The sequence below is a fragment of the Phoxinus phoxinus genome (assembly GCF_949152265.1).
Source record: "Phoxinus phoxinus genome assembly, chromosome: 3".
NCBI classification, from domain to species: domain Eukaryota; kingdom Metazoa; phylum Chordata; class Actinopteri; order Cypriniformes; family Leuciscidae; genus Phoxinus; species Phoxinus phoxinus.
The window spans coordinates 13,403,650-13,430,358 of record NC_136878.1 but is presented as its reverse complement, the minus strand read 5'-3'; the positions used below and the strand labels follow the sequence as shown (position 1 = coordinate 13,430,358).

The 26,709-nt window shown below is 37.5% G+C and overlaps 1 protein-coding gene across 1 annotated transcript in view; it reads right to left on the bottom strand.

Moving 5' to 3' along the window:
• npas2 (neuronal PAS domain protein 2) overlaps positions 1-26,709 on the bottom strand; it is a 62,415-nt gene that overhangs the window by 13,350 nt on the left and 22,356 nt on the right. Inside the window, exons 2-3 of the mRNA XM_079605586.1 lie at positions 813-1,214; positions 628-684 (exon numbers count right to left, since the gene is read on the bottom strand). Of these exons, the coding sequence (XP_079461712.1) occupies positions 628-684; positions 813-886 (131 nt within the window). The 5' untranslated portion in view covers positions 887-1,214. The remainder of the gene's footprint in view (positions 1-627; positions 685-812; positions 1,215-26,709) is intronic.

Sequence of the window (26,709 nt, the reverse complement as noted above, 5' to 3'; positions counted from 1 at the left end):
ACACATGCTGACTACGCACCAATATATAAAATGGAATAAAAAAAATCTTAATGGCGTTAGTTCTGTTCTGAAACTACAAGTCAAAATGAAAATGTCTGTATGGGGTGATGATGGTGTTTGTGTATGCTTTCTCATGATGATCTCAGATAACTGTAGAGAATTACAAACATTTCTGTTCTACGCATTCTTATCTCTAATATACACCTTCAACAATTTGACAATATCATTTCAATTACAACTGAGGATGATGATTTTAGGCTTCCAGCAAATGGTTTATAGACATGGCATAATAAGTCATATTGGAAACACCTGTGCACAATGTCATGCAAACTGACAAAAACAATGTGAGGTTTTTTTTTTTCAGATTGCTTTTTTTAGGTTGAACTGAGTTTGTTCTAGAAAGACATTTCCCCCCCTAATTTTAATAAAAATAATAATAATGCCTTCTCCCATCAAAACAACTCTTTCAACTCTCTTTCTCAGCCCTAGACACTCTTTCACAAGGAAAATCTATTGTATTGAGTGAAAGTGTGAAGAGCTTTTAAAGGTGTGATTTCTTAAACGTCCCTGGGCAAAGTTTGCACAATAATGTGTACTATCACTATAAAGAGAAGAATACACACAGACCTTTTTGCTCTGTCCTTCTCATCTTCGTCCATTAAATCATCCACACAGCTGCTTGTGCTGCAAGCAGAGGAAAATGTTTTCTATTTAAAATTCCTATTTGGCACCATCAAAATCTCACAGAACAATATAACATGGCAAATTAATTATAAATGGACAAGCATAGTGTGACATTAGTGTGCACTCACTCCCATTCCCTCCGGCTGGACGGACAAAGGCCTCCAAACTCCGAAAGGTTGTCCATGCTCACTCCTTCTCCCATTCAGGCCGTCTGTGAAGGCTGACGTGTCCCATTCGCGTTTTCTACACTTAAAACACCCACAGAAATTCTAATAGACGCCACACGCTAACCACCTAATGCTAGTGGTTAGCCACTACTCCCAAATCTCAGATGGCTTGCCGCCGGTGTTACCCCACAAATGATTGGCAGCCGATAGATGTTGAGGTTATGTCCTTACGGCTAGCCAGTCCGAGAATGCCAAAAACTCTTCATCAAGATATCGTTAATTGATATCCAGCCAAAAATTGCTAATGTACACTTGCAGAACTTTGTTCTCTCTCCATGAAGTTAGTGGTGGTAACAGTAGACCCTGTTGAGGAAAACAAAAAGGGTGTTTTAATTTTTAGTTTTTTTGGCTGCATTTATGATTGTTTTTATCCTGATTAATTTATTCTGTAGCTAAAATTGTCTGGTATTGTTAAAGGCTGGGACACGCCAAGCTGACGGTCGGTGGTCAGGCAACGTTGGGACGTTTTTGAGCGTCGGTCGGCTTAGTTTTTTTGGTTTCTGCCGCACCATTGGCTCTAGTCGCATGCATCAGGTTTTTTTTGGGTCGAATCAGCATGTTGAATAGGCGTCGGGCCGTCGGTGAGAGAACTCTGATTGGCTGTTCAGCTTAGTGAACGAGTCAGTGCACGAGAATAAAAGCGAAAGTGATGAAAGCGAGGAAAATCAAAGTCAAAACAGTACAGACAGAAGATGTTATAAATGTACGTAATCTTATCTGAGCATTCGAAATTTTGAATGCACAAATATATTTTCATAATAACATGAGCCAACTGGAAAGATCAGCATAAGTCATGACTAATATTCAAAATGGTAAGCAAGCGCTGCTTTGTTTACGGTTTGTATATCTGCAGAATAGTTTCGGTTTCCCTTTTTGAATTACGAAAATTGACTATTGATACCTGCTGATATCGGACAGATATTTACTTAGGCCTACACACAGGTGCAGAACGCATATGCTTGGTGACAGTCGCCTTTAGTCGTTTTGGTGTGTTCAAGTGCGCTTTTTTGCAGAGACACAGTCGATAAGAGGTGACAACACAGTTGGCTTTCGTCACCTTTAGTTCTTTGATGTTGGCTTGGTGTGTCCCAGGCTTAAGTAGCACAAGATTGGTCATGTGATCTTAACATGCCAACTAAAATACATAATTTTAAATATATTTTTATTTTTCTTGAATACGGTTTTTCATCATCCACTGGACTTTCGCCTGCAAATAAACCAGCAGATCACGGTGCAGGTAACATGGAGAATATCCTACTGACATTGTAACTGTTGGTTGAAAAATCGGCACCTCTGCTTCAGTAAGTGATTTCTGAGAAACGCAGTTGATATTTGAAATCACCAAAACAAAAAGGAAAACACCCCTATCTTGATAGCTCCACCCCCAAGTTTACTAACGCTATACAGCACAGGCACCTCCCCTCTCATGAGTGTATATGCTCCTTACTGCTGATTGGCTACAAGTGTCTTTTGATGCTCAGTCCGATCCGCTTTCAACAGCTTTTCTCAGAATTCACTTACTAGACCTGTAAAGCACCTTAAATAGTTCACCAAAAATGTAAATGCTGTCATCATTTAATGGTATCCATTGACTTCCATAATACGAAAAATATATACTATAGAAGTCAATGGTGCCCATCAACTGTCTGGTTACCAATATTCTTTCAAATAAGTTATTTTGTGTTCAACAGAACAAAGAAACTCATACAGCTTTGGAACAACTTGAGGAGTAATGATGACAACATTTAAATTTTGGGTTGAACTATCCCTTTAATACCTAGCACAAATCACAAAGTTTCATTTAACAATAATAAACAATAAAGTAAATATCACAAAAGCAGAGCATTTGTTCATTCCCTCTTCATGAAGCAGCAAACTGTATTGTATATACCGGTAATCAACAAAAATTAATTGTATATAATCAAATTAGTGAATTTTTTTAGGAGTGCTAAAATTAAACAATATTTACAAATTCTGTTTAAATGCATGAATTAGATTTCAGATTGTTTTATTTAGTGCCATGTCAGCATTCAAAGCTATTTAGCATGAATTAGGAAAAAAAGACCACCAACATTAATTAGATACTCTCTCTCTCCCTCTCTGTCAAATGAATAAAACATTGGCACCTCTCCAGATACATTACAGTTCAGCAAAGCCCGCAGAGACACCACATGCTGTGTGCTTCGTGATCAAAAATCATCCAAAAGTACACAGCTGAAAACTCGTCAGCTGATTAATATATTATGTTCAAATTATTATATTCATTTAAAATATTCAGATAATTACAACTGAAAAATCCCACCCAGACCTTTACTTTAAACATATTGTTCCTGACAGCAAAAACAATTTGTATAAAAGTGCAAACTAATGATCAGTAATACTTAAGCTAAATATTAGCTTGAAGTGTTGTCTTACTGGAGGCACAGTGAGTTCACAGTGAGCCTCAGCCACACTGATTGTAACACTCTTCTTGAAATGAATATTATGATGTAATCTGTAAGTCTTACTTTTTAAAGTAAAAGGTAATAATTGCCCCTGAACTCCCTTACATTTATAGTGAAAAGGTGTAAAATCAGTATATGAAACATCAAAAATATGATACATTTTCATCATTATTTCACCGCTGAAGCACTACAGAACCTGTTCACCATCTAAACCTACACACTCATGTCTCATTTAATAACTGCCTACTTGTTTCTCACGACAACCTCTGCAATGACGAGGATTTTGGGTGTATCAGAGCGGTTTTAGCTCAAGTCTAATTACATACAAATCAGCTGTAGATCTCCACCTTAGTCCAGTCAATAATCCTGCTTCAGACTGCAGCGTAAACGGTTCAAACGGCAAACATGTTTAATGCAATTTCCAATGACAAAGCAAGGAAAAGTGCACGAGAAGTATTGTGATGACACCTAGGCTTAAGCGTTAATGCGAAATGTCGCATTGGCAAGGAGTGCCATGACCTAGAAACATCTTTTATGCCAAGCTCATAAACCAACACAACAGCCAAGAAGAAAGAGAAAAAGTAGGGGGGAGAGAGAGAGAGAGAGAGGAGTAGTTAGAGTGTATGAGAGAGTTAATGGAGAGTGTGTGTGCATTGTGTGTGTGTGTGTGTGTGTGTGTGTGTGTGTGTGCCTGTCTTCGCACAAACCCACCAACAAGAATACTGCACACCTTATCAAACAGCACTTGGAAAAAATATATATTTTTCAGTTTTTACGTCTTATGCTGGCTCTGTGACACTATAGAGGATAAGCAGAAGGAGAATGGATGAATAGATATTTCTATGGGAAAATAAGACAAAAATACTAAAAACATACATAAAACGTACTTAAAACAAGATGAATTTACTTTAGATAAAATGTTGTAGTTTTCAAAGAATATATCTCGATTTCACCAAACATTAAACCATTGTCATACATTTAAGTTAGTTAGAATATACATTTTTATTTTGTTAGGAGATGCTCTGAAATGAAAGGTCTAGTTAAACAAACTGTCTATTTTTGGCTGCTTGTTTGGACATTTTCCAGTAACATAAGTCAATTTGGTAAGAAGCACCGCCTACACAAAGAATATAAATGTTAGAGTATAATACAAGCAGATATAACAGAAGATGAACTAGGGATGCGATGCACAAATCTATGATTTCAAAACAGTCTGCCTGAAGAACTAGTTGACAATGACACATGTATTATACACACACACACACACACACACACTGTGGTTTGTGGTAATTCCATAAATCTGACAGTTCTTACTTATCAGCTGAGAAGAGGTGTGCGTTCAGACAATGACTGACCTATATTCACACACAAACACACACACCTCATTTATATACTATCTTAAAACATGTTATGCTCTGCAAAACATCACACTGACAGATCTGTGAGATTAGCCAATGGCAAAGTTCGTATTTCAGGACAAAATAAAAATAAAAATATTCAGTGTGTGTGTGTGTGTGTGTGTGTGTGTGTGAGTGAGTGAGTGAGTGAGTGAGTGAGTGAGTGAGTGAGTGAGTGAGTGAGTGAGTGAGTCAGTGAGTGAGTGAGTGAGTGAGTGAGTGAGTGAGTGAGTGAGTGAGTGCAGTGAGAGAGAGAGAGAGAGAGAGAGAGAGAGAGAGAGAGAGAGAGAGAGAGAGAGAGAGAGAGAGAGAGAGAGAGAGAGAGAGAGAGAGAGAGAGAAAGATTTATGATTTTTACGAGTTGGTTAAGACAAGCACAAATTAAAAGCTGGAAGATTTAGGACAACTAGATGGAATTATAATACAGCACAGCACCTCCACAACTCTTATAAATACAGCACACACACCACACACACACACACGCACACAGACATTGGGCCCTATTTTAACGATCTGAAACGCAAGTGTCAAAGTGCAAAGCGCAAGTAACTTTGTGGGCGGATCCCGGCGCTGTTGCTATTTTCCCAGCGGGATAAATGACTCTTGCGCCCGACGCAAATCTAAAAGGGGTTGGTCTGAAGTAGCTTCATTATTCATAGGTGTGGTTTGGGCGTAACGTGAAATAAACCAATCAGAGCGTCCTCTCACATTCCCTTTAAGAGCAGGCGCGCTTGTTTCATGGCGGATTGCTATTATAACGGCGGATTTGCCAGCGCAGGCCAGGAGCGGTTCACAGCCGAGGAAACCGACGTTCTCGTCAGGGCCGTAAAACACAGAGAAGTGACATTGGGGGTGATGGGAGAAACCCACCCAAATTAGCTTCGGTTAAACAGGCGTATAGTAAATGTGTAGCCTAATCTAGATTTTTTTATTTTTTTTATCTAGATAGATCTTTTTCACATCTTCACGGACACAACAATGATTTCCCTTGTGTGTTAATATTTTTCCTTGTAGTATGATTTGCAAAAATGAAAACTGCTGCATCTGTTTATATTAGAGAATCAAAGTGGATGCGCGTTAACATTATGGCCAAGCACGCGCCCTTAAAATACCATATCACTAACGCGCAAAGCGCCACTGTCTTTACACAGTTTTTTTCCTGGTCAATGGCGCAATTGCTTTCTAAAACTGGAAAATAGCACCATGGAAGTTTTGCGCCGGAACACACCTCCTCTTTGCGCTGAACCGCCCCCGCGAGCGCAAGTTCATTTCCTAATTTACCGACGTGCGTCTGTGGAGGGAAAAGTCCGCTGTGCGCGGGTGCAAAATAGGAATGATACATGCGTCGGTGTACAAAGTCAATTGCGCTGGGTGCAAGATAGGGCCCATTGTGTTCTGTCCAAGTTTTCAGACTAATCCACAGTAAGTGTGTCTGACAAATAGTTCAAGCTTTTGAACTACAGTTTCTTATTTAATTCACATTAAAAAATGAAATTGAAAAAGATGATGAAAGCGAAGGAACACAAAGACAAAATGCAGCAAACTTTCGGCCAATGCTGACTACAGCAGACTTTCTGCTAATAATAAACAGCAAATTCTCAGGATATAATATGATAGGATTTGTTCGTGTGTCTAGAGCATCTGGAAGTAGCACAACAGAAAATAACAGGGTGCAAAGACAAACTGTTAAATTGACAAACGGTCTTAAAATGCAGTATCTTATGATGCAAGAAATGTTAACAATTAGCCATTAAAGTCACCATTAAATCAAAATTGACAATTCTTATTTTTTTGATGGAACATTGTTATTATAAACGACTTATCCGTAAACATCTTATCTGTAAACTTTTTTTATTTTATTGATGTGCCCTCAATTTTTATAAGGGTGGTAAAGTATGATTTCACTTTTCTAACTTTAGTTAGTGTGTAATGTCGCTGTTTGAGCATAACCAACATTTGCAAAGTTACAACGATCAAAGTTCAAAGCAAAGGAAGATATTTGCTTTTAATCACACGTAAGTTTAAAATATTCTAACTGACCCCCCAGCGTGAGTTTTTCAAGGCGACCGTTATTTAGAACCTGTCACTTTATCGTTTCCATGGTGACGCGTCATTGCTTGTCACGTGACACAGCGAAAACACAACACAGCACTGAATGAATGATGATCTGCTTTTATGTAATTTTCTCTTTTTGGTTCAAAATATTAAAAAATATGTTAGATGTAGCATGAAACACAGATATTCCGATTGTCAAATATGTGCATGTGGATGTGTTTGGTTGTTTAAACACTTTTATAACGATCGCGTTAGTTGAGCTGTATGCGCGATGGGCGGCGCCATGTTAGTTTGTGCCACAGGTCTGTTGGATTTACAACACGTCAATTCATCCACTTCTCACGAAATACATGAAAGTAAGTGGCAGGTTAACTGGGAGAAGAATAGGGTGACATGTAAAGCTACTTACACATTGTGTATCTGATATGAATAAAACGTGTCGTCTTATTATAATGGAAAGGATTATTATTGCCGCTTCCATAGACATCTGTGTGTATTTTACAAACTCAAATTCATTGGTTTGCTAGTACTTATGTGATTTTAAAGGGCATATTGCAGGTTTTTTTTTTTTCAGAATTAATATATAACCTTGTGTGAAAATACCATATGAAGAGTAAATGCATGATTAAAAATAGTTTTGCCAGACATAAGGGCACAAATTTAGTAGAAAACGTGACAGTTTCCTCGACCGTGTTGAAAAAGCGCTTTTTTTTCACCATCGCGTCATATTACGTCACAACGGGGAGTCGTTTGCCGGGCTCTGCGTTCGCTCAGTGCAGAATAGGCTGGTATTATGTTGAAGCGGTCGTGATTCAGTGTGTTTTCGGTGGTTATTGTATTTCAATTAATAATTATCGTGATAAATGACTGTGAATTATGGCCTGTCAGGACATCGAGTCCACAGGTTTCCGAACAAGATAAAGGACGGTGCTTTCTTCCGTGTTTGTGTGCGTTTTGTGCAGGGTAAGAGACGGGACTTCGCTTCTGCGTCTGCTTTTAGCGTTCACTATAGACTGCATGATTATAATCCCGGCGATATGATGAGTTAACGTTACGGCCAGAGGTGTAGTGGTAAAAAAAGAGGTGGGTAAACTATAAATTCTGGTGAACCACGACGTGGTCACCCGGTAAGGTGAATGAGAAGAGCCATAGCCTATGTCTCTGGAACCACAGCCTACAGAAAGGTGATTTATAGGCTAGCCTAATGATAATAAATGTGTCTGAAAAAATAACGAGGCATTTTAATTGTTTATTAATAAACTATTGTTTTCTAAATCAGTGTCGGTTAAAAACATCTCCATCTCCGCTGTTAAGCGTTTGCGCTTTTAGAGAGAAATGCACCTTTCATACGGATTACATAATCAGAAGGTATTAGCTTTCGATTCGAATTTGTTCGTTTTGAAGTGGACATTTCAAGCTTTAGCCTACATATAGGCTATATTTAGTTTCAGTTCTCGCGCTCCAGTTCACGGAGATCATGAAAGCGCGCCTGATTGTTTTATTTTATTTGACAAAAGCACAACGTTTCTTGTTATTGCGAGTTTACACAAATAAAAGTAGTTGCGAATAATGTATTATTATTTTCTGTATGACCAGAAATGATAGAGTATTTTAAATTGTTTCACTGTTGATAAGTGTTCGCTCCCGCGCGTCCGTGCCATGCAGTGCGCGCTCACACTCCACTCCACAAACGCTTGGATATGCGTCAAAATCTTGTGTTTATTTGTGATAATCTTAGGCTAGTCCTGTATTATTATGGTTTAACCCGCGCGGCTACTGACAGTAATGCAGCGCAATATGAAAGACTTCGTCTTAGGTTTAACAAATGAAACTAATAATGAACAATATGAAACTAAAACGACATAGCCTGCTTAATTTAAAATGGCTTAGGAACTATATGCTATTTAGAGGTGGATAAACGCAGTTTAGAGGTGGATAAACGCACTTTGGAGGTGGATAAACGCTATTTCAGAATTTTTGGAGGTGCCCAAACGGCGTTTACGTGCGTTTAGCCTCCACTACATCCCTGGTTACGGCGATATGTGCACACTGCAGCTCCTTCATCGGGTCGCCCGGTCCGCCGTCAGCATGTGGGTCGGCCACCGGTGGGAAACATGACGCTCACGGATCCGTCAGAGATCACTTATTGTACATTTGTTTTACAAAATGTGCCTTGTCTTAATTTAATTCATTAACGTATACTCCATAAACTTGTAATGTCTTGCAAGTCTGCAGCCGACACTTATTATTATTATTATATAATTATGTTCATTTTCAATCTGTACTCCGAATTTTAATGTTTGTGTTGGCTGTTTCTACATATAAAGTTTTTATACAGTAAGAAAGTTGTGATTGTGATTATTTTTTTATTCATTATCACCAAGTGGGGCCATTCAAAACCTTTATAATGTCCCTCTTTCTCTGGAAACTGTCTCCTAATGGCTGACACACACATGCAGGTAAGGGTCTAAATACTAGCTTTGCTATTGCCTGACAAATAATTACAAAATTGTGATCTGAGCATAGTGTTATACATATCGTCGGCTAACGTGAATACATCTATAAGCTAACACTGTTCTCTCATCGAGACCCGACTCCTGTCCTGTTCTCCTCACATCACAGCTCAATGTGTCTCCTCTGACCGTTGTTTTGTCTAATCCTGGCCTGTTTACTCTCTTGGCTTCATATCAGGCACATAATTATATGGCTGAGGTCCGTCATACGAGTAAACATTTAGGCTACAATTTCCACAGCGTCCGATCTGTCATTGCGATCCATTGCTTTCCTATTGTTTACTTTGACCGCTCTCCCCCATGCTACGTCACTTCCGGTTTGGCGGTTTTCAAATGCGGAAGTAAAATTTTCTCACAAAAATGACTCCAGAAGCCTAAATAGCGTTTTATAAGTATATGTTTATATTTAAATCTAGTTCCTACATTATTGTTCTATACATTGGCGCACTGGGTACTCTAACCTGCAATATGCCCTTTAAATGCCTGAAACCTAAAATAAACATTATGTGGTTGAAAACACTGAATAGTTATGATATATGACAAGCACTGAGCACGTCCGTCTCTGGCTCAGCGCCAGCCAACGCGCCAAAGCACATTTGAATTTAGCAGTTGATCACGTGATGCGCTGACCGTTCTAATCACACCGGTGTGATCGTACGCTCCAGGGACCAGCCAAGACTGATCACACCGGTGTGATCGTACGTGCGAAAGGGTTAAAGAAAAGGACTACAACAAACGGCTGGTAGGGACTACACAACATTCCTTCTGGGTTAGAGACATCATCAACCCTAAAATGTACATAAACCCCGCCCCCGGGAACACGCAGTCCATGTTGAGAATAGGAAAAGTTGTTGTATAAGAGTATATGTGAGTCAGCTCAAACTTTAGCATCCATCTTTTCACATGCAATAGAAAGTCACTCTGTGTGCATCTCACAACAGTTCCTATACGAGCGATTTATAGATTATCATGACAGAATATCCTAATTGAAGATAGTTAACTCCACATCAGCAACATAAATTCATCAACTAACCATTCAGAGACGTCATGTTGCATTCTACATGTTGTCACTTCTTGAGTCTCTCCATCTTTGTCTGACTCTGTTTTAACATTAAAGGCAGAACAGTTTCTGTCATTTTATTGTGTCTGCGTGAGGTAATCGCTGCTAACACGCATGAGCTCTTGAAACCCCGCCCTCTGTAGCAGCTAATTTGCATTAAAAGGGCCAGGCACAAAACGGTGCATTTTTGCAAACCCTCAAAAAGTGCACAGCAAAATCCCCAGTGTTAAATTAACACTGCTCAGTGTTTATATGAGTCCACACTCAGAGAGTGTTAAATGAACACTGAAGCAGTGTTAAAGTTAATGAGATAATTAAGTGATTAATTGAGTTATGATTGAGCATTATTGAAGACACCTGATGATAACAAGCAGAATCACTGAAGGAGAAAATCGTAATTGGTATGTTACCATTATGGAGATCAGTATTTGTTGTAGTTGGCCTCTTGACCCTTAAATCATTAACTTTAGATTTTGTTTGGCTGCTATAAGTGAGTTAAAACAGCCAGATAAAAAAAAAAAAAAAAAAAAGTGATATGATGGTGATGAAAACTGTCATTATTTCACAATCATTTGACCTGAATCACTGAACTGATATAGAGCCAAATTATTGAGTTACTTTTACTTTATTGATTATGTTCTTGAAAAGCATAATATTTTTAACTTATACAATGTATTCCAAATAACTTCTTAAAACTTAAATCACATACAAAACATACATCACATAAATTTTTTTTTTTTTTTACACAGACATCAAGAATCATCCTGTGAATCTCCACAATGGTGACAATTATAAAGCATTTTGCAGTGCATTCTGGATACCACCAATCAAATCTCATCAATGGCTCCCATCATGCATTGCTGCATGAATAAATAATGAGCTTATGTTCAGAGGTGATCTGTTTGTCACCATTGTTGAGATTCATACGCTAATTATTGATGTCTGTGTATTAGGGGTGTAACGGTACATGTATTCGTACCGGACCGTTTCGGTACAGGACTTTCGGTACGGTTCACATGTGCACCGAATGCAATCTGTCACGTAAATTAGGCTAGTTTTGTGTGCGGAACATGCGTCAATTCCGAGTTTCCACACGAACATATTAAGTGTCGGAAGTCTCCGCGTTGCACTGATTAAATCTGATTAATCGTTATAATTTGTTTATGTTGCTGTGACAACGAAACGCGTGCATGCGCTCTGTGTTAAAGGGATAGTTCACTTTAAAATTAAAATTCTGTCATCATTTACTCACCCTCAAGTTGTTTCAAACCTGTATTAATTTATTTCTTTTGCTGAACACAAAGAAAGATATTTTGAAGAATGTCAGTAACCAAACAGTAGTCTGTACCCATTGACTTCCATAGTAGGAAAAAAAAATACTATGGAAGTCAATGGGTACAGACTACTGTCTGGTTACTGACATTCTTCAAAATATCTTTCTTTGTGTTCAGCAGAAGAAATAAATTAATACAGGTTTGAAACAACTTGAGGGTGAGTAAATGATGACAGAATTTTAATTTTAAAGTGAACTATCCCTTTAAGAGCGCTTGTTGCTCCATGCGCGCTGATGTGCTCATCTGTTGACATTTCCAAATTCCTTTCAGTTGCTTAATAAAAGCGGCCTTTCCACACAAACAAACGTACATGTGTCATTAGTATGAGAAAAAAAAAATGGGATTTTAACTCTCGGGTCGGGCTCGGACATAAATATCTTTATGCCTGTCGGGCTTGGGTCGGGTTCGGTTACTGCTGTCTAAAATCTACTGCCTAAAATTCGGCCCGATCACCACATACACAGCTTTAGCCCAGCCTCTCGCTAGCTAGCGTCATGGCCAGTATTGGTTTAAGAGTATTTTATTTAGTGGAGAACTTTGCAGCAGTATTTTATTTCTTATTCTTTTTTTATTTTATATATTTTTTATTAATTATATTTTATTAAAAAGTGTGTTTAAAAAAGTGTAAACAAATTGTTAAAAAAAGTTTATAGTAAACAACCAGCAGTTTAATGTTTTGCATTTCTTTCCCTTACTGTACCGAAAATGAACCGAACCGTGACTTTAAAACCGAGGTACGTACCGAACCGTGATTTTTGCGTACCGTTACACCCCTACTGTGTATACTTACCTGAAATAGTATTAAGAAGGTTTTTTAATTTTTTTTATTGATTTGATCATTTGGATTTCATTTAAAAGGCTAAAAAAAGGCATACTCTGAGCAGTGTTAATTTAACACTGGGGATTTTGCTGTGTGACAACTTTAACATGCTATATAAAAATATCTGTGGGGTATTTTGTGCTAAAACTTCACACACACACTCTGGGGACATCAGAGATTTATTGTACATCTTGTGAAAATGGCATTTTACCACCCCTTTAATCAAAATAACTTCCCCTCCCTGCACAAGGGCAGGACAACCTGTCAATCACATGAGATCACAGCAATAGCAAACCACAATTGGATCCAACCATCCAATCAATGCCCAACGGAGAAAAATCAAGTCCCATTCTACAATTTTTATTGTTCGAGAAGCTGTTTTACTCAGATGTAAATCACCATTCACCACAGAGAAGAATATACTATCTTGACGTCCATTTCATGACTATTATAAACATTAACAATGTTTATATTAATAATATATATAATTTCAAGGTATTATAAATATTAACAATATGAATTTCTGTAAAGCCATGTGTATTGTGAAATGTGCTATACTAATAAAATTTACTTGATGTTAGAGCTGCACAATTAATCGTTAAAAGAATGCGATCTCGATTCAAACACCCACGCGATTTCATTCCGAAATGACAACAATTTGCCTTTGACAAAATCACAGTGGACATACAAATCTGCCACAGTTTAAAAACAGCTTCACAAACACTCTTTTCAACCACACAGTATTGAACTGGGATAAAATGTATAGTTATATAAACACTGATGTCTACAGTAGCGATCAAAATAGAATAAATCACCTTTTGAAAGTAACTTGGTGCTTCAAATAACGATTGTATTGATTACATTGTTACACCACCAGGTAGCAACAAGTGAACGTTAAACAATTTATTTGTCATTGAATCGTTCATTCAAAAGATTTGTTTAAAAATGCTGATTCATCCAGTAATGGAACAAGTGAAGTATTTGAGTGATTAATTAAATATATAATTCAAACCCTTTTTAAAAAATATATTATATTATATATTTTAAATAAACTGCAAATTTACATTTAGTCAGAAAATTACATGTTATTTTGTTTAGTTGTCTGTTCAGAATCGTGGGAGAATTGTGATCTCTGTTTGAAACAAAACATTGTGATCCTCAATTTATCCAGAATTGTGCAGCTCTACTTGACGTGTACAGCTGTAGGTCTTAAAGGGTTAGTTCAAAAACTGTAATCAGTGGCTTATGGGGATGGTGGTGTGACGTCGAGTTCCAGTTGAAGATTGACCTCTGACCTGACGTATGACGTAGGATGTAGGGTAAGCCTAGGTGAGTAGATCTTGCGGTTCAAACAAACAGGGCTGGTCAACAAACTCAAGCTCCTCTTTTCTTATATCAAAATCCTCCAACATTTTCTCTTTAAAAAAGTTTTAGACTTTAATTCGTGACTGGTGTTTTGTTTTGCTCTATCCTTCTTGCTTCTGCGTTCATCAATACGTAGGGTCAGAGTTTACTCTTCCGCCAGAACTTGATTTGCATTTGGTCGTTATGGGAAGCCAATGATTATAGTTTCTAAAGTTATAAATATGGATTTTTTTTTATTGGCTTAAAATGGTCTTTATTAACCCCCTGGAGCCGAATGGATTACTTTTATGATGGATGGATGAGCTTTTTGGTCTTCAAAATCTCAGTTACAATTCACTTACATTATAAGGCTTGGAAGAGTCACAACTCCGATTGTGTTTGGCTAAAAGCAGAAAGTCATATACACCTAGGATGGCTTGAGAACGAGTAAATTATGGAATAATTTAAATTTTAGAGTGAACTAACCCTTTAATGCCTTAACGACACTAAAACAAGCTAATTAAGCATTATTTTCTTTAAAAAACAACAACAACTCAAACTCACTAATTGACAAGACTGTTGGACAATTATTCATCTAGTTGACTATAGGGACTCATTTCCAGTAATTAACACAAACACTTTCCTATTAATAAACACAACTCTGTTGAGAATGAACAACAATTCCCCTGCTCATAATGAACAGCAAAGTATGATGATAAAAAAACCTAATTCAATGGCATTTATCATTCAACACCATTCTTATGAACAAAGAAAAATGCCTGCCGATAATGAATCGGCATCTATCCAGCATTAAAAAGCAAACTCTCATGATAAACACAGCAAACTCTGCTAGTAATGAACACAGCTATCTCTTTGCTAATAGCCTAATAAAACCTCTCAGTTACAATAAACAGACCGAACCCTGATCATATTTATTCCGAAATATTTGACAACTGCACACAGCGATTAACCAATCAGAATCAAGTCTTCCAAACAGGTGTAAAACTTGCACAAAAAACTCTGTTAATAATAAACAAAGCAAACTCTTTGCTAAAAATGAATACAACCAATTCTGTGCTAATAGTAACTTTACTAAAAAACACACACAGAAAACCCTCTGCTAATAGCAATCCGTTTGAAAATAGATCAAAATTAATTAGATCTCTGCTAAACAAAGGCACAAAATCTTTAACACGGCAGAGTTAAACACATCAATCACTCTGAGCAAATAATAATCTCTGTTAATAATAGACAGAAACTCTGTGCTATAATAATTAAAACGTTTACCACTCAGGGCTATAAAAAACTAAGTTTACTTTAAGTTTAGCTGAACCCAAGTCAGCAGCATACTTCAAGATCAATAATGAAAACTATACAACTGTTAGAGAAAAGATAGCTGGCTTTTCATTTTAATGACATGACAACACATCAGTGCCTGCCATTATGACATTATTAATTATGTACAGTAAATAAAGTTCCTTAATTTGAGTTGCTGCATGTTACTTTCTAACACATGGCTCTTCTCGGTGGGAATTTGCTACTTTTTTTTTATCCACACAGCAAACAGCACTATAAAACACAAATAAATTGTTTATGAAAAGTTTATAGACATAAAAGAGGAGAGAACAGAAAACGTGAACCACATAAAGGAAGCCACTGAGGAAAGAGGATAAAATCTTTCTCCCAAGCAGAAAGACCTGAACATCTCTTGTTTTGCCTCTGTCAGGAACACAGACAAAAGACACTTAAAAAAAAACATCAGTCAACTGGCCACCCCTCCTTACCCAAACACATACTCATTCTTAATATAGCCTACTCAGTTTATCCCCTAAAAAGGACAGACACATTTTTTTTTGTATGTGTGTGCGTGCATTGTTTCTACCTGACTGGCCACTCAAAATACTAAAACCTTTAGTTCAGACACACCTGGCCATGTGTAGCTCATACAGAAACATGTTAATAACCTACAGAGTTGCCTTAAATTACACAAGAGTACAGAGTAGACAGCAAGCAACTTTCAAACACTCCTATTCACAACTTAATAAAAACCGGGGCCTGGGGCAAAAATGCCACCAAAATGAACAAGTTAATTATCAAATTCAAGATAAGGGGGGGAAAACCTCCTGCACAATTAAAGTGCCCCATTATGCTATTTTAAAGGTTCCTAATTTTGCTTTTGAGGTCTCCTACAATAGGTTTGCGTGCATCTAAGGTCAAAAAACACTTTCAGTTTCTCTATAATATTCATTGCACATCACCACATTTCTCAAATAGTCTGAAAATGGTTTGTTCGAAGATTCAGAACCTCTAAACCCCTCTTTTCCACAATCCTACTCCGCTCTGATTGGTTAGATGGCCCAGTCTATTGTGACTGGTCTAACACTTACATATAAAATGGGGCACTTTAAACTAAATCTATTACAACTTAAGCAATTAAAGTGGAATTAGAAAGTGAATTTAAAAAAAAGTGTAGATCAGATTATATTTTACACATTTTTGCCGCATTGAACATTTTAACCACACACATTTCTGTTGAGCTTATGAATGCAATGGCCAATCGGTGGCGTTCCAATTACTAGATACCACTGAATTTTGTTCAGTGCGCATGCTCAAAAATTCTCTCAACAAATAAAGTGCAGCTACTGAGATTCATTTTGCAGTGTAGACAGCTTCAGACATGATTGAAGTAATTGTTTAAAGGGGTGGTTGATTGCGATTTCACTTTTTTCATTTTAAATAGTGTGTAATGTTGCTGTTGGTGCATGAACAGTATCTGCAAAGTTGCTGCGCTGAAAGTTCAACGTAAGCAGAGATATTGTCTTTTAAAAATCAGGAAGTTTAATGCCTACAAAAACGACTCGAATGGGACTACAACGAGATACTTCCCGGGTTTTATACGTAACTAACCCATACATTTACATCAACCCTCCCTCCGGAATATGCTAAAAAGGGGGCGTGGCCATATTTCTGCGGCTTTGTGGAAGAGGAAGAATTATAGTGGAGAGCTGTAGCCATGCCGTCGAAAGTGTGTTATTTTCACCCAGCTGTCATGTCTTCGGTGTTCGGGCTTCCTATGGACGCTGTTAGTTCGTCAACAATGGCTACAATTTCTGTTTGATTATGTTCCTGAAAATTACAATCGTAGCTCTCTGTGCTGCGCATTTTACGTAAGACAGCTTCCAGAATCTCCACGAATTCAATGCCGGATTAAACAAGAAACTGTTACTAAAACATGAAGCAGTTCCAACTTTAAACCCAGAGGCAGCCGTTGTTGGACCACAACCTGTAAGTAAGACTTAATCATTTTAAATGTTTGTATGTATAATTTCAGACGAAATGTTTTAGTTTTATCAGGGACGTAAACAAATGCCAGCGCTGGCGTTAGCCACTTAGTTATGCTATTTCGTGTGTCTATGACAAACGCGTACAAACATTTTGAACCTGCAATTTGTAATAATTATGTACTAATTTTGTAAATGTATTTTCCATGTATACTTTATGAAGTAATTTTTCGATTTGATCAAGAACGTAAACCAATGCCAAAGCTGTTTGTTTATAGTAGCCAGTTAGTTCGATGCTATTTTGTGTGTATAAGACAAACGTGTATAAAGTTAATTTATTCAGTTATATTAAATGTTTAATCAGGAGAAAACCGTATCTCAAAAGCTAACAAGTGGCAGCAGTGGTATTTTCAAGTAACAGCGTATCGAAATTATTATATAATAATAGTAGAATAGAATAATAATAATAAAAAAATGTACCATTCAGAAACGTTTTGTAAGAGCCGTGTTTGGGGAGGTTCTGCTTGACTCTCTTCATTGCCGCTTTCTGGGTCTGATTCTGGCTCAAACTGACACGGGCGTATTGACACCATTATTTACATTTGACCGGAGCACATGCGACTTTCGCCCGTAAAGGTGATAGGCGTGAAGTTTCCGGACAACGTGCACTACGCAGTTTAGCCAATCACAACACACCGGCCCAACTAACCAATCTGAGCCCAGTGCCTGTTTCTGAGGGAGTGGTTTCATAGAATCAGGAAGTCAACCGGTCGTTCAAATGACAGAGGAGAAATCGGCTTACAATAAAGGTCAAATTTATGAAAAATAAGGCTTAAAAAAAAAAAAGACGAAGACATGTTATATTGCACCCCATAAACACAATCATGCAAAGAAAAAAAGCAGTAAACCACCCCTTTAAATGCAAGTATTTTACATAAGACAACACAAATACATGCAACACATTTATTTATTTATTATTTACCGTGATTTGTTAAGAAAACAAACCAACAAAATGTGAAGATCGTCAATTGTCAAATCACTTAAGACAAATTAAACTAATATGTGTGAAAAGTGGTTTACAAAAATTGCATTTCCTATAGTTGAAAAGACATCCACTTGTGTGTCTGCTACAAGGAACACACACAGCACATATAATAAACAGAGTACAAATGCAGAGTACAGAGGTCAGTGAGGAGATTATCCTTTTATCTCAGTATCATGAGTTTCATAAGACTCTTTCGCCACTCTCTCTCATGATTTATCTCACTAATATGAATCTATTCACAAACACCCATTTAAACATGGATAAATTAACACATAAATGCACGCAAGCTTACAAACACCTGAACTCGCTCATATAAACACCCACACACCGGACATGTTGGGTTCAGAAAGAGGCCAAGGATCACACTCAGGGTGCGAGCTGATAGAGGCCCCAGGAGAATTCCGGAAGGGCTGGAATCACTGGAGAATGTTACAGGAGCAACAGGAAAACACACTCCGCTTCAGCAAAATGTTGGAGCAGTGCTACAGGAGTGTTGATGTGATATTAGCCCAGAGATGCACGTACGGGCCTCGTTCATGAAACACGAGCACAACACATCTCTCAAACGGAATCGAGTGCAACAATTTATGCATGGTTTTACGAATGACACAGACAGAAATTCGTTCTGCTTGTGCTTCATGAACAAGGTCCATTATATAAACACAAGCATTGACTTTATAGCTTAAAGAGTTACATTTGCATTCAAAAGTTTGGGATCAGAGAGATTTAAAAAAAAGAAATTAATGCTTTTGTTCAGCAAGGGCGCATTAAATTAATTAAAAAGAGACCGTAAAGACATTTATAATGTTCCAAAAGATTTTCATTTAAAATAAAATGAAACTTTTGAACTTTCTTTTCACCAAAGAATCCTGAAAAAATGCATCACGGTTTCCACAAAAACATTAAGCAGCACAAATCAATAATAAGAAATGTTTCATGAGCAGCAAATTAGAATATTTCTAAAGGATCATGTGACACTGAAGACTGGAGTGATGATGATAATTGCCATCACAGGAATAAGTTACATTTTTAAAGTAGGCCTATATTCAAATAGAAAACTGTTATTTAAAAATTTTAATAATATTTCACAATATTACAGTTTTTACAGGTTGTTTAATCAAATAAAAACAGGATTGATGAGCATAACATCAGCCTTTCAAAAAAAAAAAAAAATACAACCGTACATTACCATAATGCCCTAAAGAGAGAGAAACACAAAATATGAAGGACGATGAGTGATCTGCCTTGCCTCGGTCTCTATCAGTGTAAGGGCACTTGTATATTCAAGTTGCCAATTAATAAAAAATATACAGTCTGCATTTTCTGCGTGCATCAATGTTAAGGGGTGGCACTAATCTACACATGCTCCCTCCCAACAGGGTGATGCATATAAAGTTGGGTGTCATGCCAATAAAGCACACTAAAATGAGTATTACCAGATTAAGGGATATAGAAACGTGAGATAAAGAGCAGCGCTGAGCCCAAAAGTCATGCAACAAAAATCCTGCAGGCCTGGATAGGTTTAGGTGTGCACTTGTTTGCTAATTTGGACTATACTGAGACCTAGCAATTCTGAGCAAATACGACCATCATGTCTTGCTTTACATCCACTAATGTCAACAGGTTTCTGTGAGGGTTAGGTTTAGGGCTAGAGATAGGGTTATTGCAAATATCCTTACATTACTTTATGAAAACAATTGAGACTATGACACTTCTTCACTTGCCTCAAATATCTGTGTGTGTGAAGTGCAGCGGTAGTGCATAAATAAAAAGCTTTTCAATGTACTAAATATTATAAAGTTACACAAAAACACCCACAAATACAAAATAAAATACCTATGCCATTGTTGTTAGCCATCAATGGCATTAGTACTTATAGCACATTAACCTATTCAGTAATATAACAAATAAAATAGACTAAATAAAATGATTATTTTTATTTAAGTTTGTTTAAAATAAAAAATGTTTAATTAATGTTACTAATGACTGTATTTTGTTTCATTTTTCACAGTGCAGAATACATATCAAAATTGGCTTGAAGACTAATTTTTGTGGTAAAAAAATCAAATTTTAAATGTTGTTTATAATATATACATATAGGCTACATATATATGTGTGTGTGTGTGTTGTTGTTAATATTATGCTTTAAGACAAACCATGCAAATTCATAAGTAAACAACCATTGCTGAGTATTTTCTCCTTAAAACTGCAGTGAAAAAAAAGACAGCCTCAAAAACTCGGTTTGAAATCGCTGTTTTTTCTCCAGCGTGCCGACGGCGTGCTTTAGCATATCATTAACTGCTGCAAAGCAGGGCAGTCTCAAGAGAAGCCAGGTTACCCCAGTAGGCCATTTCTGTATATGAAAAATCGAGTACCGCAAATTAGCAGGTAAATTATGTGTATGATATATTACGATGTTATGATGAATTATATGCCTTTCTCCACTGAAGTTCTAAGTTGTTCAAAGCGTTTCTAAGGATGCTGATTTTTAGAAGGCAGCTGTCTGACTCTGAGATGGCGAACGGGAACATGGTTTGTGTAACATTAGCAACACATTATTAGCTGTTTAATAAAGTAGTCAAGCAAAAGGCTAATCATATTAATTACTGTTATGCGCCCGACGTTGTAGAGAGCGATACATAAAACGCATTACCAATTTGATACATTGACTTGTATACGAGCCTAACTCACTCTTCCGCCACTTCTTCTGAATCAGTTTCTGGTTCAAACATATATGACTGAATTAAACCAGTATTTTCACTTGCCATCGTGCAGCGTTTACTATAGTAAAGTTGACCGAGTGGATCAGCTATTCTGAGCTGGATTGAGTGGAGGCGGGGCTAATTTGCATATTCATGATGTTGTGTATAGTACTAAATGAAGCAAGGGTTTAGAGTTACATTCAAGCTATTTTAAGGCATTAACCTTTTTTTTCACAGGAAAAAAACTTAAAAATGTAATTTTGTTGATCAAAGATTAGTTTTAAGGGATAAAATGATTGACTACAGGGGACTTTAAGAAATGACTCCATCTAAAGATTGCAGAGACAACAGCACTGTGGATCTAGTTGAGTACTGATTCACAGTTGAGTACTGATTCACAGTTGAGTACTGATTCACAGTTGAGTTCTGATTCACAGTTGAGTACTGATTGATTCACAGTTGAGTACTGATTGATTCACAGTTGAGTACTGATTGATTCACAGTTGAGTACTGATTGATTCACAGTTGAGTACTGATTCACTGTTGAGTACTGATTCACAGTTGAGTACTGATTCACAGTTGAGTACTGATTCACAGTTGAGTACTGATTCACTGTTGAGTACTGATTCACAGTTGAGTACTGATTCACAGTTGAGTACTGATTCACAGTTGACTGATTCACAGTTGACTGATTCACAGTTGAGTACTGATTCACAGTTGAGTACTGATTCACAGTTGAGTACTGATTCACTGTTGAGTACTGATTCACAGTTGAGTACTGATTCACAGTTGAGTACTGATTCACAGTTGAGTACTGATTCACTGTTGAGTACTGATTCACTGTTGAGTACTGATTCACTGTTGAGTACTGATTCACTGTTGGGATGATGCAGCTGTGTTGTCCCTGCACTTACTGTAGATGCTAGATCAGCCAGATGAATATTTCAAGTGCACCACATTTATCCATAAATCACACACACTCACAAATAAAACCATACCAACATAAACAGGAGAGGTCAGGAAACAGCAGTGAGAATCAAGTACCTTCTGTGCTTCTAAACACAGATTAATTTGTGGGCAATATGTGCAATACACACAGAAATGACAAGAGGTATATCTCTGCAACTGATCTAGAATGGTGCAGCAAGAGTGATCTTTAATGAGCCGAAGAGAGCACACGTCACACCTCTCCTCATAAACTTGCACTGGTTGCCAATTGCCGCTCGATTAAAATTTAAGGCACTGACTGATGTTTGCCTACAGAACAACCACTGGCATTGCACCCCTATACCTAAACCCAATACTTCAGACCTGTGTGACTACAGTGGCTCAACCTTAAGTTTATCAAGCGAGGAGAATACTTTTTGTGCGCAAAAAAAAAAAAAAAAAAAAACTTTATCAACTATTAATTTTCTTCTGTGTGGGCCTCTGACGTGAGTTCACGAGAGCGTCACGACGCATGCGCGAGAACTAAGATGATGACGCAGATGGGTCTCGATGTAGTGTTTAAAATGGTTCTAAACTGTGCATTTCCTGGATATCCGAATCGAGAGAAAACGTAAAAGTGCCTTACCAATGCCGCAAAAATAATGGCGTACCTTTCACACTTTCCCATCAAATGATCGTGAACGTCATCTTCTCAGTTCTCGCGCATGCGTCGTGGCGCTCTCATGAACTCACATCAGAGGCCCGAACAGAAGAATTAAGAATTAATAGTTGAATAAAAAGTTGTTATTTTTGTTTGTTTTTTGCACACAAAAAGTATTCTCGTCACTTGATAAACTTAAGGTTGAGCCACTGTAGTCACTTGGACTATTTTAACGATGCACTTAATTATTTGACTAAGTTTACAGTAAATTACTGGACTGGCAGAATGAAATTGCCTAAAAGCCTATAAGGAGTGAGCCAGCTCTCAGATTTCATCAAAAATATCTTAATTTGTGTCCCGAAGATGAACGAAAGTCTTACGGCGTTGGAACAACATGAGGGTGAGCAATTACTGACAGAATTTCATTTTTGGTTGAACTAACCCTTTAACACATTAATTCTAACCCTTCCTATTCCATAAATCCATTTAAAAAAGACTTGCTTCGTGTACTGTGCTAGACTAACAGGGACTAGTCATCACTTGCATATTATTGCCCTAATGTTGGCCTGATTGCTTTTTTTGCTCTCATTTATAAGTTCCTTTGGGTAAAACGCTCCTGACCAGAGCAAGAGAGAGGAAAACAGATAAGGACAGAGAAAGAGAACAACAAAGAGTGATTTCCAGGAGGCGAACAGCCTGACCCCCATGTGAGAGGTGAGGGAATTATTGCATCACTCGAACAAACTGCACTGTTTACAGTATTACCATGAAGCCTACAGCCCATCTTTAACCATGCAGGGGCCCATGCACCATACAGCAGCACACACACATTCCATTAACCAGGGGGCCCAGGTAAAGGCTCCATTACACATCTACACACACTCCTCCACACTGCACAAAAACATTCAAACAGGTCTCTCCATCACATGAACATACAATGTGTGACATTACAAGAACTCACAGATTCATGCATGCTCGCACTTGCCTCTAAACATTGAAGGGTAAGTTGACATGAAATATTCTTGGAAAGGGTTAAGGTTAGAGCTAAATTTACTTTACCCATCGCTTAAAGAGAAAGTTCACCCAAAAATGAAAATCCTGTCATTATTTATTCATCCTCATGTCGATTTAAACATGAGTGACTTTCTTTCTATTCGTTCTGGATATTCTTAAAGTAATACATTTCATCAAAACAATTTTAAGCATAATTTTGTTTAAAATCTTAAGTCTTTAATTATTCTAATTATTATTATGCATGCAGCTTTTTGATTTATGTGTTGCACAATACATTTCATTGAAAATCTCAATCTAAAAAAAGTCCATGGACAGCTATGAGTCAGCTACCCTTAAACTGTTACTTGCAAAGTCCGAATCATTTCCTGAACCACAACAAATAGGAAATAGCCCAAACAGCAGGAGTCCAAGGCCACAAAACTATTAAAATTTAAATAAAACCACTCAGTTATTTCCTTAAACGTTTAAATAAAAACTAAGTAGTGTGGAATTTACAACTTAAGTTCATTGCATGCACCTTTTCAACCACTTTGAACAATGTGACAAGTGGAAGGAAACTATGCTGTCACAACATTTGAAAACATTTGTACAGTGTAATTAAATCAGAGGAGCTCTTACGTATTTCTCACACAAGTGCAAATGGATTCAAGTAATTTATTAAAAGTTTCAATAGCCCAACATAAAGCGACATTGTCTTAGACAGGTTTCATGCTGTCCATTTTGACCGCATTCCAAGATTTCAGATCAATCCGGAACCACGGCAGTCAAAACAGCAAACTTCCCAGACAAAATTTTAGGACGCTTTCAGGAACATAATTTCATTGTCCAAAAACTGAACGTGTTTAATTGTGCATTCATATTCAGTCCATTGCGCCCTGTAGCCTATAAAAAGATTAAGGTAAAAAAAACGCTCGCGGTAACATCGGTGATTCCGTTTCCACGCCATCCTCACACATCAATTTCTCAATATTCACTTACGAGTCCCACTTAGTTTCCCCATATAGACTATAACTAGAAAAAGCGCAGATTCCAATGGAAGCCAACAAGCTTATTAAACGCGTTAAAAACAGCTCCACAGACTTAACAGCTTTACTTTCTCATTTGTATTATAACTTGTAATGTAGATGTCAAATCTTACCGTGCGTTAAGGACAGGTCCACACTTCACTTTTGCCCTCGTCCGCGCCTCTCATATCAAGCCACGAGTGAGCTCGCCTTCTCCATAAACAACCCAAGAAAGAGCCACTGCACTGTGAAGTCGGACACAGGGCAAAATATGCATAAAACACGACAACTGAAGAATCCCAAAATAGAGCGGAACAGGAGAGCACGCGACTCGGCGTTTGGGCTACGTTTTTTCGTTACCGGGTCCACATCCTCCGCTCACGAGCGCCTGTAAACAGCGCTGAGCTGATGCGAAGTACGAAAGTAGGTCAGACGGGAGCTCAATACTCAACCAACGACATCACTAACCGCCCGCAGCCTCACACACACACACTCCAGAGAAAAGGCACACAAATGCAAGGACGGCCTCGAACATAAACACACGGCAACAATCATTTTTAAATTATTTTCACATACACAGACGATCCGCTCTTTTGACCCTATGTTTGGTGAATGTCATGCTGCTGTCAAGCGGCTGTGTCTAAGCTGAGGGTCGCCTTTCACATACCGTATGCACACTTGCCTCAATAGAGTTGCTTTTTAGTTAAATAGATTAAACAATTTCCTGCAAGATAATACACCTCTTTGTAAATACAATTATTAGCTATTATTATTAGGCTACTACATTAATAATATTCCATGTAATGAAACAGACAAGTAATACATTTTAAAAAGGGTGCCATAGCCTATATGCTTTATGTGGGGAAAAAACAACTATTTCAGGTAGTTCAAAGAAAACAGAATCACAAATTAGACAGGAAAAGAAATATATGACGCAGTATGTATACAGATGTGTAGGCTACATCACAATGCAATCTGCATATGTAAAAGTCAATGACAATTCAACAGTGGTGGTTGGTGGAATTGCCTGCAATATGTAATAGACAGGGTATGCTCAAATTTACAAGAAGCTGAGCATGTTTTGGAGACACATGTGTAACTATTCGGCACTATTTTGGAGGTAGTTTCCTCACATATTCCACTGATGCGGCACAGGGTGAAACTGGGTCTGTTGCAGAAGAGTCGGAGCTGGAATAATGATGACAAAGTTAAATGATGTTTGTAATAAAATAAAGTGACTTAAGAAATTTGCACTGAAACCGTACAGCAAAGAAATGACTTCAAAGAAAACAACTGTTTACAGGAGTTTGTCTGTTTACAGGACAAACTATGCATAAAACGGTCAACACAAACATATGTTCACAAACACAGAGAGGACATCTTTAAATCCACTCAAACAGCTAAAGCAGAAATAATGTGTGATGTTGGAAAGCACAGTCTCAGGACCAGTATCGGTTGCCATGGCAAACACCGAATCCTCCATCAGACCCTCTGTCAAACATGGCTGCTGGGCAGAAGAGCAGATAAACCTTTCAAACACATCAGCAGTGTGCCTTTAAAGGCTCGGTGCATTTTTACTGAACTCACCAAATAGATTTAATTGCTCTGCATTATTCTTAACATTTTAATGGCTTTAGTTGCCATGATGTTCACGCAAAAATAGCTGCAAAACTCTCGTAATTATTATAAAACCAAAAGTAATGAAGTCTAATTAAAGTCTGATGATAACTCTTAAAAGAGGGAGTCTTAGATTCATCATGCGATGAGTCATTGTGGATATAAAATATATAAAAGGTCAACAAAAACAATGTTTCTCTTTCTTTCTTTCTTTCTTTCTTTCTTTCTTTCTTTCTTTCTTTCTTTGCCCTTATTTGTTTCCTTTCTTGTTTTTTTTTCTCTTTGTAATTTCTTTTATGTTTTGCTTTGTCACTGTTTTTTTTTTTATGTCAGTGCTACTTTAGTTTGGAGGCAGACTCTGTAGCTTTAAAGAACTAGGAATATGGGTCAGTGGAACACCAGCACAAGTGCGAGGGAGTAACTGAGAGAGAGTGAGAGAAAAGAAAGAAAGGGAGAGGGAGAGAATTTAAACAACATAGCAAACAACATTCACAAGTTCAGGAAATGATAACAAGAACTTCCTCATTAGAATCCAACCGCAGGTATGCGTCAAGGGTGTGTGTGTGTGTGTGTGTGTGTG